The sequence below is a fragment of the Coturnix japonica genome, chromosome 1 (genome assembly GCF_001577835.2).
Source record: "Coturnix japonica isolate 7356 chromosome 1, Coturnix japonica 2.1, whole genome shotgun sequence".
Classification (NCBI taxonomy): Eukaryota; Metazoa; Chordata; class Aves; order Galliformes; family Phasianidae; genus Coturnix; species Coturnix japonica.
Window position 1 is genome coordinate 60,959,700 of NC_029516.1, and position 12,996 is coordinate 60,972,695.

A 12,996-nucleotide genomic window follows, 5' to 3' on the forward strand; every position below is an offset into this window, starting at 1 on the left:
ATCGGAAAAGTTCCGTCTCCACCAGAGTCTACAGAATTGTCCATCTGGGGAGCGACGTCTACAGCAGCTTCTCCAGCATCGTAAATCAGGGGAGCACCATCGCCAACAGCTTATCCAGGATCGTTCATCGGGGAACCACTGCCTCCAACTGCATCTCCAACATCGTACATCGGGGGAGCAACATCTGAAGCCGCTTCTCCAGCATCGTTCATCGGGGGAGCACCATCGCCAACTGCTTCTCCAGCATCGTTCATCGGGGGAGCACCGTCTCCAACTGCATCTCCAACATCGTACATGGGGGAGCAACATCTGCAGCAGCTTCTCCAACATCGTACTTCAGGGGAACAACATCTGCAGCAGCTTCTCCAGCATCATTCATCGGGGGAGCACAATCTCCAACAACTTCTTCAGCATCGTTCATCGGGGGAGCACCATCGCTAGCAGCTTCTCCAGCATCATCCGTCGGGGGAGCACCGTCTCCAACTGCATCTCCAGCATCGTACATCGGGTGAGTAGCATCTCCAACACCATCTACAGCATCGTTCATCAGAATAGCGCCAACTCCAACAGCTTCTCCAGCATCGTTCATCGGGGGAGCACCATCTCCAGCAGCTTCTCCACCATCATCCGTCGGGGGAGCACCGTCTCCAACTGCATCTCCAACATCGTACATCGGGGGAGCACCATCTGCAGCAGCTTCTCCAGCATCGTTCATCGGGGGAGCACCATCGCCTACTGCTTCTTCAGCATTGTTCATCGGGGGAGCACCGTCTCCAACTCCATCTCCAACATCGTACATCGGGTGAGTAGCATCTCCAGCACCTTCTCCAGCATCGTTCATCAGGGGAGCACCATCTCCAGCAGCTTCTCCAGCATCGTTCATCGGGGGAGCACCATCTCCAGCAGCTTCTCCAGCATCATCCGTCGGGGGAGCACCGTCTCCAACTGCATCTCCAACATCGTAACTCGGGGGAGCTCCATCTCCAGCAGCTTCTCCAACATCGTACATCGGGGGAGCAACATCTGCAGCAGCTTCTCCAGCATCATTCATCGGGGGAGCACCATCTCCAGCAGCTTCTCCACCATCATCCGTCGGGGGAGCACCGTCTCCAAACTGCATACTCCAAACATCAGTACACGAGAGCAACCATCTGCAGCCGATTCTCCAGGCATCGTTCATCGGTGGGAGCACCATCGGCCAACAAGCTTCCAGCATCGTTCATCGGGGGCAGGCACCAGTCTCAGCAGCTTCTCAGCCATCAGCCGTCGGGGGAGCACCGTCTCCAAATGCATCTCCAACATCGTAAATCAGGGGAGCAACATCTGCAGCTGCTTCTCCAACATCGTACATCAGGGGAGCTCCATCTCCAGCAGCTTCTCCAGCATCGCTCATCGGGGGAGCACCATCTCCAACAACTTCTCCAGCATCGTTCATCGGGACGGAAGGCACCATCTGCAGCAGCATAATTCCTGCATCATCATCGCGGGGAAACAAAAAAAAAAAAAAAAAAAAAGAAAAAAAAAAAAAAAAAAAACAAATAAAAAAAAAAAAAAAAAAAAACAAAAAAAAAAAAAAAAAAAAAAAAAAAAAAAAAAAAAAAAAGCCCAATGATCTCCAAACTACATCTCCAACATCGTACAAAATCAAAGCAGTAAGCATACTCACAACGCACCTATCTAACAAACGCATCAGAATATAAAATCAGCACAGAGACCCAAACACACCTCTACCAACAGACAATAACATAGACAACCACAAAAAAAGCAATCGCTTACAAATACAAGGCAAAAAAGCAGAAAGCAACCCTCTCAGCAGACTTCTCACCACCAATCAATACGATCAGACCGAAGGGAGCACCGCCATATACACATGCCAACATATCACCAACAAATATAGGTACACATACGGGAAAACAAAAAACACACAAACCAAGGGAGCAAATCATGCCGCAGGACTTCACATCCACAACAGCCATACCAACAATATGCGTACGGAGAGGCGAGCAACACCATACACCAAACAGGACTTCTACCAAAGACAAATCGTAATATCAATCCGAGTAAAAAAAAACAACAGAAGAGACAACACATACATCTACAGCAACTTTCACCAGCACAAATTATCCGTCGCACCGGAGCAAACACATCGCCAACTTTGCCTTCAACCCAAAGAACAAATCATATCCGAATAATGAGAGAAGCACCATCTCCAAATAGCAGCGTCTCCACCATCAATCCAGATACAAAGGAGGAGCACACAAGTCATCAACAGCATGCATCCATCAAAAAACAAAAGGCATCCGAAAATACATCGGATAGGAGCAAATCAATGCAGCGCTTCTATCAAGCAATCGTTCATTGATGGGGAGACCATCGCCAACTGCTTCTCCACATCATCCGTCAGGGAGACCATCTCCCAACTGCATCTCCACAATCGTACATCGGGGGAAGCAACATCATGCAGCGCTTCTCCAGCGTCGTTCATTGGTGGGAGCACCACCATCTCCAGTAGCTTCCTCCAGCATCGTTCATCGGGGGGGCACCATTCTCCAGGCAGCTCTCCACTATCATCGTCGGGCGGTGCCACCGACTTCCAAATTGCATCTCCAACATCGTCAATCAGGGGAGCAACATCTGCAGCTGTTTCTCCAACATCGTATATCGGGGGAGCTCCATCTCCAGCAGCTTCCTCCAATATCGTTTTCATCGGAGGAGCAACCCATACTGCAGTCAGACTAATCCTGCATTTCAAAGTCCCATCCGGGGGAGCACTGTCTCCAACTGCATCTCCAAACATACGTTACATCGAAGCAGGTAGCACTCTCCGCGCACCTCCTGCCAGCATCGTTCATCAGAGGTAGGCACCAATCTCACATACTTTCTCCGCATCGTTCATCGGGGGCAGCACCATCGCCAGCAGCTATCACCAGCATCTTTCAGCAGGGCGAGCACCCATTCTCCAACATGCTTCCCCAGCATCATCCGTCCGGGGAGCACCGTCTCCAACTGCATCCTCCAACCACCACATCGCTACATCGGGGTGAGGAACATCTGAAGCCGCGTTGCTCCAGCCCATCGTTCACTGCGGGGGTCCCCTCGCTACTGCGAGATTCTCAGCCATTGCTTCATCGGCCGGGAGCACCGGCTCCAACTCCATCTCCAACATCGATACATCGAGGTGAGTAGCATCTCCACCACCTTCTCCAGCATTGTCTGTCAGGGTAGCCCTGTCTCCAGCAGCATCTCCAGCATCGTTCATCGAGGGAGCACCATCTCCAGCAGCTTATGCAGCATCATCCGTCGGGGAAGCATCGTCTCCAACTGCATCTTCAACATCCTACATCAGGGGAGTAGCATCTCCAGCACCTTCTCCAGCATCGTTCATCAGGGTAGCACCATCTCCAACAACTTCTCCGCATCCATCCATTCATCGGGGGAGCCACCATCGCCAGCAAGCCTCACCAGCATTCATTCATTCAGGGGGAGCCACCCCATCTCCAACAGCTCTCCAGCATCGTTCATCGGGGGAGCACCATCTTCAGCAACTTCTCCAGCATCATCCGTCGGGGGAGCACCATCGCCAACTGCTTCCCCAGCATCATCCGTTGGGAGAGCACCATCTCCTGCAGCTTCTCCACCATCATCCGTCGGGGGAGCACCGTCTCCAGAATGCGATTCTCCAGCATCGTACATCGGGGGAGCAACATCTGCAGCCGCTTCTCCAGCATCGTTCATTGGGGGAGCACCATCGCCAACTGCTTCTCCACCATCATCCGTCGGGGGAGAACCATCTCCAACTGCATCTCCAACATCGTACATCGGGGGAGCACATGCTCAGGCAGCTTCTCCAGCGTCGTCATTGGGGGAGCCACCATCTCCATAGTCTTCTAGCATCGTCATTGCGGGGGAGCACCATCCAGACAGCATTCTCCACCATCGTTCCGTCGGGGGAGCACCGTCTCCAAATGCATCTCCAACATCGTAAATCAGGGGAGCACATCTGCAGCAGCTTCTCCAACATCGTTCATCGGGGGAGCACCATCTCCAACAACTTCTCCAGCATCGTTCATCGGGGGAGCACCATCTGCAGCAGCTAATCCTGCATCATCCATCGGGGAGCACTGTCTCAACTGCATCTCCAACATCGTACATCGAAGCAGTAGCATCTCCAGCACCTTCTACAGCATCGTTAATCAGAAGACCACCATCTCCAACAGCTACTGCAGCATCGTTCATCGGAAGGAGAGGCACCATCGTCCAGCCAGGCTTTTTCGCCACCATCATCCGTCGGGGGAGCACCCACTCCAATGGCCATCGCCAACATTGTTACATCGGGGAGCCCAACATCTGCAAGCAGCTTCTCAAGCAATCATTCGGCGGGAGAAGCCACCATCACCAACAGCTTCTCCAGGCATCCGTTTCCATTCGGACGGGCACCATCTCCAGCAGCTTCTGCAGCATCATCCGTCGGAAGAGCACCATCTCCAGCAGCTTCTCCACCATCATCCGTCGGGTGAGTAGCATCTCCTGCACCTTCTCCAGCATCGTTCATCAGGTGAGCACCATCTCCAGCAGCTTCTTCCACCATCCATACGTCGGGGTGCGGAGCACGTTCTCCAAACTGCATCTCTCAACATCATACATTGGGGGAGCACCAATCTGCATCAGCTTCCTCCAGCTATCATTACATCGTGGGAGCACCATATCTGCAGCTCTCTCTCCAGCATCAACATCCATCGTCGGAGCCATCGTCTCAAACTGCATCTCCAACCTCGTACATCGGAGGAAGCACCATCGCCAACTGCTTCTCCAGCCATCGTTCATCGGCGGGAGCACCGTCTCCAATGCATCCATTCCAACATCGTACATGGCCGGGAACAACCATCCTGCATGTCAGCTTCTTCCGCAATTCATTCAATCGGGGGCTGAGCACAATCTCCATAACAACTTCTTTCTCAGCATTCAGTTCATCGGGGGGCGAGCCACCATTTGCTAGCGGCCTTCTCCAGCATCATCCGTCCGGGGAGCACCATCTCCAACTGCATCTCCAGCATCGTACATCGGGTGAGTAGCATCTCCAACACCATCTACAGAATCGTTCATCAGGGGAGCACCATCTCCAAAATCTTCTCCACCATCATCCATCGATAAAGCAGCATCTACAGTAGCTTCTCAAGCATCGTTCATCTGGGTACACCAATCTCCATCAGCTTTCTCCACCATCATCCGTCGGGAGCACCGTCCCAACTGCATCTCCAACATCGTAAATCGGGGGAGGACATCTGAAGCCGCTTCTCCAGCATCGTTTCATCGGGGGGCACCATCGCCTACTGCCCTTCTTCAGCATTGTTCATCGGGGGAGCACTGTCTCCAACTGCATCTCCAACATCGTACATCGAAGCAGTAGCATCTCCAGCACCTTCTCCAGCATCGTTCATCAGGGTAGCACCATCTCCAACAACTTCTCCGCATCGTTCATCGGGGGAGCACCATCGCCAGCAGCTTCACCAGCATCATTCATCAGGGGAGCACCATCTCCAACAGCTTCTCCAGCATCATCCGTCCGTGGGGAGCACCGTTCTCCAACTGCATCTCCAACATTCGTAAATCGGGGGGTCAGAACATCTTGAAGCGCTTTCCAGGCATCGTTCATCGGAGGGAGCAACCCATCGCCTACTGCTTTTCACGCATTTGTTCATTGGGGAGGCACCGCCTCCAACTCCCATCTCCAAACATCGTAGCATCGGTGTGCAGTAGCATCTCCAGCACCTTCTCCAGGCATCGTTTCATCAGGGGAGCACCATCTCCTGCAGCTTCTCCAGGATCGTCATCGAGGAGCACCCATCTCCAGGCAGGCTTATGCAGCATTCATCCGTCGGGGGAAGCATCGTCTCCAACTTGCATCTTCAACATCCCTACATCGAGGGGCAGTAGCATTCTCCAGCACCTTTCTCCAGCATCGTTCATTTCAGTGGTGCACCATCTCCAACAACTTCTCCGCATCGTTCATCGGGGGGCACNCGTTCTCCAACTGCATCTCCAACATCGTTCATCGGGTGGGAGCAGCATCTCCAGCAGCTTCTGTGCATCGGTCCCTCCAGGGAGCACCATATCCAGTAGCTTCTACGCATCAAATCCGTCGGCGGGCAGCACTTCTCCAGAACTTGCTCTCCAGGCATTCGTTCATCGGAGGAGCAGGCATCTGCATCTCCAGCAGCTTCTCCTGCATCGTTCATCGGGGGAGCACCATCTCCAGCAGCTTCTACAGCATCATCCGTCGGGGGAGCACCGTCTCCAACTGCATCTCCAACATCGTTCATCGGGGGAGCACCATCTCCAGCAGCTTCTCCAGCATCGTTCATCGGGGGAGCACCATCTCCAACAGCTTCTCCAGCATCGTTCATCGGGGGAGCACCATCTCCAACAGCACTGTCTCCAGCAGCTTCTCCAGCATCATTCATCAGGGGAAGCCCCACCTCCAGCAGCTTCACCAGCATTGTTCATTGTGTGAGCACCGTCTCCAGCAGTGAGGTCACACGCATCTACCAGGGGCGTTCACCTGTACCACTATATAGTTTGTTTTGAGGCATTAAACATGTACTTTTGGCGTTACATACTGTGTGTGAGTCCCATCTGTTCCCTGTGCATGGAGGCATCATACTTTCACTAGGCAGCCTTGTTTTCTCGCCGGATCAGGAGGCGACAATTGGTGTCCCGGAACGTGATGTGGTGAGATGGGTCCAGAGCGTGTGTGTGAGACAGCAACTCCATTATAGTTCTGATTTTGGACAGTGGGTGAGTATACTGTGGGAAATGGCTTCACGGGTGTGGTGTGAAGTGAATTATGAGGACCTCGATCCGCTTATTAAGTGGATGATGCGGAGAAGTCTGGCTGACGAAGCTTCTCACTGTGTCAGTCGGTCGGCATTAGAGAAAGCTAGCAAGGAGCTCTGTGAGCGGACTTGGGTAGGGGACGAAGCGGTGCAGAAGCTGCTACCCCCCCTTGGCGCCCTTAGAAAGTTAACTGAGTCGGCCAAGGGGAAGCGGGAGTTAGGGCGAGCCATTAACACCTCGTTGCGGCCTATTGATTCAGAGGGGGAGGAGGAGAAGACTGAACAACAGGAGGCAGATGATCGAGAGGAGACAAAAGAGGGAGGGACAGTAGAAGAGGTAGAGAAACAAAAGGCCTCATTAGCTGAGAAGAAAACCCTATTATTAGCCCCGGATCAGGACTTGGGAAGGGAAGCAGCCGAGGCTGCTGAACGCTGGGACCATCAGGCACAAGAATGCATTCTGACCGGGTGCGATCTGATCCCTGAGATAAATGCCCGTAGATTGTGTTTTTCGGTGCTGGTGGGTCGGGGAGCTGGGGGTCTCCGGGTCTGCATACACATTGTTGGTTTGTTGACCCCATACGACCCTGGAGTTTCTGGTGGATACTGGTGCAGACGTTGCCACACTCCCATTGTGATCCTGGCCTGAGAGTGGCCGCTGGAGCCAACGGTGCCGTTTGTGGGAGGGGTGGTCGGGACGGCGTCCGGGGTTGTGGGGGGGAATCCGTGTGCTGGTGCCGCTTGCTGCATGGCTGCAGTTGGTCTGTGTGCGGCTGCTGAAGTGTCGCGTGGGCAGTTCCATCAGTCAGCGTTGTTGCTGCACAGGATGTTCCACATCTCAGTTGTCACAGAATTGCCCAGGTTGCCATTCAGCTAACACGTTTCCTGCAGGGTGAGCCCCAGAGTTTTGAGCTGTCATGGTGCACCTCAGGGAGTTAAAGACTGACAATGGCCCAGGATATAGAAATGCATGTTTTGGACACTGGTGTACAGCTTGGGGCGTTAAGCACACCTTCAGCATTCCTGGCAAACAGCACCGTCCAGGCTACTGTGGAGTGTGCATATCAGACCTTGAAGGGGCATCTTCGTGCACTTTTAAAGAGGCGGGAGGGCTGGAGGGGCCTGAGTTGTGCCCACACGCTCTCCTCCTGCGTGCACTGTTTAGTTTAAATCATCTAGAGAATCGGATGGGAGACCATCAGCTGACTGAATGGACTCCAATAGGTCAGGTCCTGATCAGACCTGACGGAGGGTCATGTCTCCCAGACCCTATGCCATCCTCATCATGGGCACGGGATACGCCTGTGTCGGGACCCCAAGTGGGCCCCGCTGGCTGCCGGCACGTTGGGTTAAGCCGGCACCAAACAACGAGCCATCCTGCACACCATGAGGATCCAAACATTTCAGCACCGGTTTTGGTCAGCCTCTGCTTTGTTAATGTCTCCAGTGAACCAGTGAATTGACGTCAACACTGGCCAGCGGATTGCTGGTAACAGCACATGAGACAGCATCGCTCCCAATGTGCCTGAAGGTACGAACTGGGAATCCAGCCTTCATGCTGGACTGATAGTTCGTGAGCGGGGGAGACCTTGTTCCTGGATAATCCCCCAGCAGTGGACATTTGGAACGATTCTGCACAACGAATATGTTTTTGTCTTGTTATTTGGTTATAGAGTGTGACATTTATAATGCACACTGGACTGAACTGGAATGCCATGAAGATTCTGTACAATAGTGTTACATTGAACTTGGAAAAATTGTAACTCCATTGTGCACTGTGCTGTGAACTTGAATGCACAGTTCTTTTCAAGTTGGATAAGTGTTGCCATACAGCAACAGGCAGATAGCTGTTGTTATGTGTTTTCAGGTTTGTAGGCACTGCAGCTGCATCACTTTGGTATGTTATTATGACAGTCTAATAGTTTTTTGCATATGTTTAATGTTTGATTTGTTTGCGGAATAGCCTTAAATGTGATAATCACTTTTGGGGAAACAGGGAGTACGTGGGGGAACCTTTACAGGGGCTTGCAGATGATAAAGAGGGGGGAGATGTTGGTTATTGGGTAGGTGGTGCCTGCGTGCACCTGGGGTGGAGTCAGGGAGGTCACAAGTCTCCAGCAGCCAGGGAGCACCGTCTCCAGCAGCCTCAGCAGCATCATTCATCGGGGAAAAACCTCTGGGGAGCACCATCTCCAGCAGCTTTACCAGCATCATACATTGGGAAAGTGACGTCTCCAACCGCATCTCCAGCATCCTTCGTCATGTGAGCAGCATCTCCAGCGGCTTCTCCAACATCGTCCCTCTGGGCAGCACCGTCTCCAGCAGCTTCTCCAGCATCGTCCCTCTGGGGAGCGCCGTAATCAGCCGATTCACTTGCATAGTTCATCGGGGGAGCAGCGTCTCCAGCAGCTCCACCTGCATCATTCATCGGGGAAGCATTGTCTCCAGCAGGTTCTCCAGCGTCCTCCGTTGGGGGAGCCTGGGTGCTGGGAAGGCTCTTCAGAGCACACACCATCCCCACTCCATCAGCTTATTTTTCAGACTGCAGTTCTACACACCTTACTAAGCTTCTTCTGAAACAACCTCCATCATTAAAAGGTACAACAAAATGTGGAGGGGCCTTGCCCTGTGTTACTTAAATGGAATAAATGGAAATAGGGGTTTTCCCTGTGTGAAAATTGTGAACTGTAGCAAATATGGATGATCTTATCTCCGTAAGGTACAGATTAAGTTTCGTTCTTTAAAAACTCTGCTTTTTCCTACAGCATCCAAATAAGCCTGGGGATGGGTATGAAGAACTGAATCGTACAACTTTACACTGAGCCTTTCCTGACAGTACCTAGATCTGCTTCAGGGTGGTGGACACCCACTCAGCGTGTAAAGGAATAACATTAACTGTGCAGATTCACTTATGCTCTCATCTGTGGATTCTGGTTTGCTCACGTGATGTTGGGCAGAGCTTGGTCCCCTGTATCCATTGTGCTTGTTTCCTGGACATGGATAAGCTGGGGATGGAGGAGGAATTGGCTTCAATCACCTGGGGGTGCTGGTGGCATCAGAGGTTGTGCTCACATGAGGAACTATGGACAAATAGGAACCAGTCTGTGGAGCAAAACCTGCGGTGCTGAGGGCCTGGCATTCACCCTGTATATACATTTTAGTATGTTCTAGCTCTGGCTGCTCAACAGATAGTTAAGGGGACCCTACATCTGCACAGCACAGGTCCTTTTGGGGTGTGAAACATCCCAGGATGCTGCATAGCCCACTCATGCTCAGCACTGGACTGCTCAAAGTGTTACATTTCAGGAGGCAGATCTTTATTCCAAGGGCAGTGAGGCACTGACAAAGGCTGCCCAGAGAAGCTGTGGATGCCCAATCCCTGGAGGCATTCAAGGATGGGATCCTGATCAGCCTGATCTGGTGGTTGGCAATCCTGCCCATACCCAGGAACTGGAACTGGGGGGCCATTAAGATTCCTTCTCACTCAAGCCATTCTTTGATTCTATGATTAAGTAACTTCTGTCTGAACACCATTTTGCAGCCAAAATACTTGAGGTGTGACTAGAGAACATTTTCTGGGTCTGTTTCATTTAAGAGGAACCCAGCTTATGCCCTCAACGTGTAATCAAGGCTCGAGTTGCGATGGCGCGGCGCCCAGAAGCGGCCATACCTTCAATTGCATGGAGATGCACTTGGCGCCACCAGAGTTTCTGACATGACCAGGTCGGCACAAGCATTCTCAGAATGCCTGCACAGGTGCCTTCTTCATGAGAGGACCAAACCGCGGAACAATCTAGCATCCCGATTCAATGAGGCAGACACTACCCCAGGGAGGTGCGCTTCTCATTAACTACTACATCCTGCTGATCACCTGGTTCTAAAAATACATCAGAGAATAATCTATAGAAAGCAGCTTCAATCAACTAACGTGATTTTACACTGTATATTAGCTAGACCTCCTAGCTATAGCCACTTGGTTGTTTACACCCACAAACATAATGCTTTAGGTAGAACAAGGACCTTTCAGCAAAAAAGCATACATACATATATTCACCCCAATGTGCTACTTGCCTACTGATATGGTTGCCTAGTATTTGTAGGAATAGTGGTACCCCCGTATTCAACTTAAGAGCCTCTAGGGGTGTAGCCCGGTAGTGGATGCCACACACAATTCAATGGTGAGATCTTGCTCGGTTTGTTTGTTACGTTTTTGCGTCAGACAACCCCACGAAACGCTTATAGTCAATTAGTCAATAGTATTATATTCTTGAGAATTAGGTGATAGCAACTACGCATTAGCACATACGAATGTCGCAATAGTCGATGACCTAGCCAACTAGCTTAACCTAGCAATGAGCAATAAGCAATAGTTATTACGCGCCCTTATCGTAATATGTGAAAATGTAAACATATAGTAATACCTAGTGCTCATAGCGGGCTGGAAGGTGACTTTGGAGAAGCCTCATCGCCGAGCTCCAAACCCCGGGATTATCGAGTGGCCCTTCTGTGCTTCGGCAGATGGGTGGTGCCACTTTGGGCCTAATATACCCAAGTTGCTCTCTAACTCACAGGGGGCATTCGAAAGACACCCCGGTCGATCACTGACCCTTCCCGTTGCCACGTCGCTTGGTCCCAAATACCCAAAATACCCCAAAATAAAGTGGTAGAGGGCAAATAGCTGACCCTTCTGGCTGCAGGAGGCTCTTTTCAGGCAACATGGCAGTACCCTGTTGGGATGGAGTGGGGAAACATGCAATGACTCCACACTTTGAAAAATCACTAATGTCACCTGTAAGGATCTCATTGCCTCCCCAATTCAGCCTATCTCAGAGAGACGTTCACATCTTAATATGAGCTATGATTTTACTTTTCTGTAGGAGAAAGAAGTGCATATCTAAGGAAAGTATAATTTCTTGGGGTGTGGTGGCTGGTCACAAGCTGTTAGAGAGAAGGAGACAACAACAGGGCATCTTGTCTCAGAGTAGAATAACTTATTGTACCTTTAGTTTCTCAAAACAGGAGAAGAGGCATCAGTCTGGTTCTGAAGCACAAAGAAAATGACAAATATAAATAGCATGCTGCTTGGAACTCCTTAGAGTCCTGAAAAACATTCATTTCTTTTTCCACCTTTGCTACTAAGCATCTCCTGAGTAATTTCTGCTGCTCTTTTTCACAATATTGCATGTAAAGAAATCCTGATTTCAGAAATCAAGAGGGTTTGCTTCTGGAGCTAAATCATCAAAACGTACCTTTTATTCTGAATGGAAGGTGACTGTTTCTATTTCAATAAGCATGGGAAAGCATAGAGTTTTCGAAAAGTGAACCAGATAGGACCAAATCGAGTGCAGAGCAGCTCTCAATGTCATTGCAGCTCTCTGCTTTCAGAAGTAAGCAGTGTAAACTGTCTGTGGAAGCAGAGAAGAAGAAGCTGCCATCTGACCTGGCTCCTTCTCCACCATTGCAGTCAGCACCATTCTTTCTCATGAGGAATCCTGGCAAACTGGTGCAGGTACATTTAAAATCTAAATTTCAAGCCAGCGAGGTCCTGTGGCTGACAGGCAGTCCTTCTGCCTTTCTCTTTGGTTCTTCTGCATTCGCTATTTTTATGTTCTGAGGTTTTTTGTTTGTTCATTTGTTTGTTTGTTTTTTAAGACAATGCAATAGAAACAATGCAAACAAGCTGGTCATTAGCACGCAGTCAATTGTCAGCGTACTTGTGCGGGATTAATGTTGATATTCTCTTCAGTGCATTCAGTTTTGTCTGAATGAACTTGGGAGCAAATGACATCCTGGATTACTGTTAGACAGATGATGGAGCAGATAGTGTGTCCTGATACCCTTTTTTTCCTCATCTCTACTGCATGGGATTTGATTGCAAAGGCTTGTACCTGTATGTCAGCAGAGTGGATGGCTGTGACCCAGCTGCTGTTGTGAGCAGATTACACCCTGTGTGGGACTCATTGCTTGGGCACTTCCCTGAAGGAGAAGCTACCATTTCAAGCGATGCTGTAGCAGACCAGCACCAAAGCAGAGACTGCATGGAGATCATGGGGGCAGTTTTTAAGACAAGCTGAAGTACAGCATGAAAACACTCTTTTCAGTCACATACTATGTTGTGGATTTGTGGAATTAATGAAATTTCATTTCCATGGCAAGCAATATA

The 12,996-nt window shown here is 50.6% G+C and overlaps 1 protein-coding gene across 1 annotated transcript in view; it reads right to left on the reverse strand.

Moving 5' to 3' along the window:
* LOC116653742 (circumsporozoite protein-like) overlaps window positions 1–12,996 on the reverse strand; it is a 17,413-nt gene that overhangs the window by 1,673 nt on the left and 2,744 nt on the right. The window contains exon 2 of the mRNA XM_032446104.1: window positions 6,205–6,415. Coding sequence (XP_032301995.1) covers window positions 6,205–6,415 — 211 coding nt within the window. The remainder of the gene's footprint in view (window positions 1–6,204; window positions 6,416–12,996) is intronic.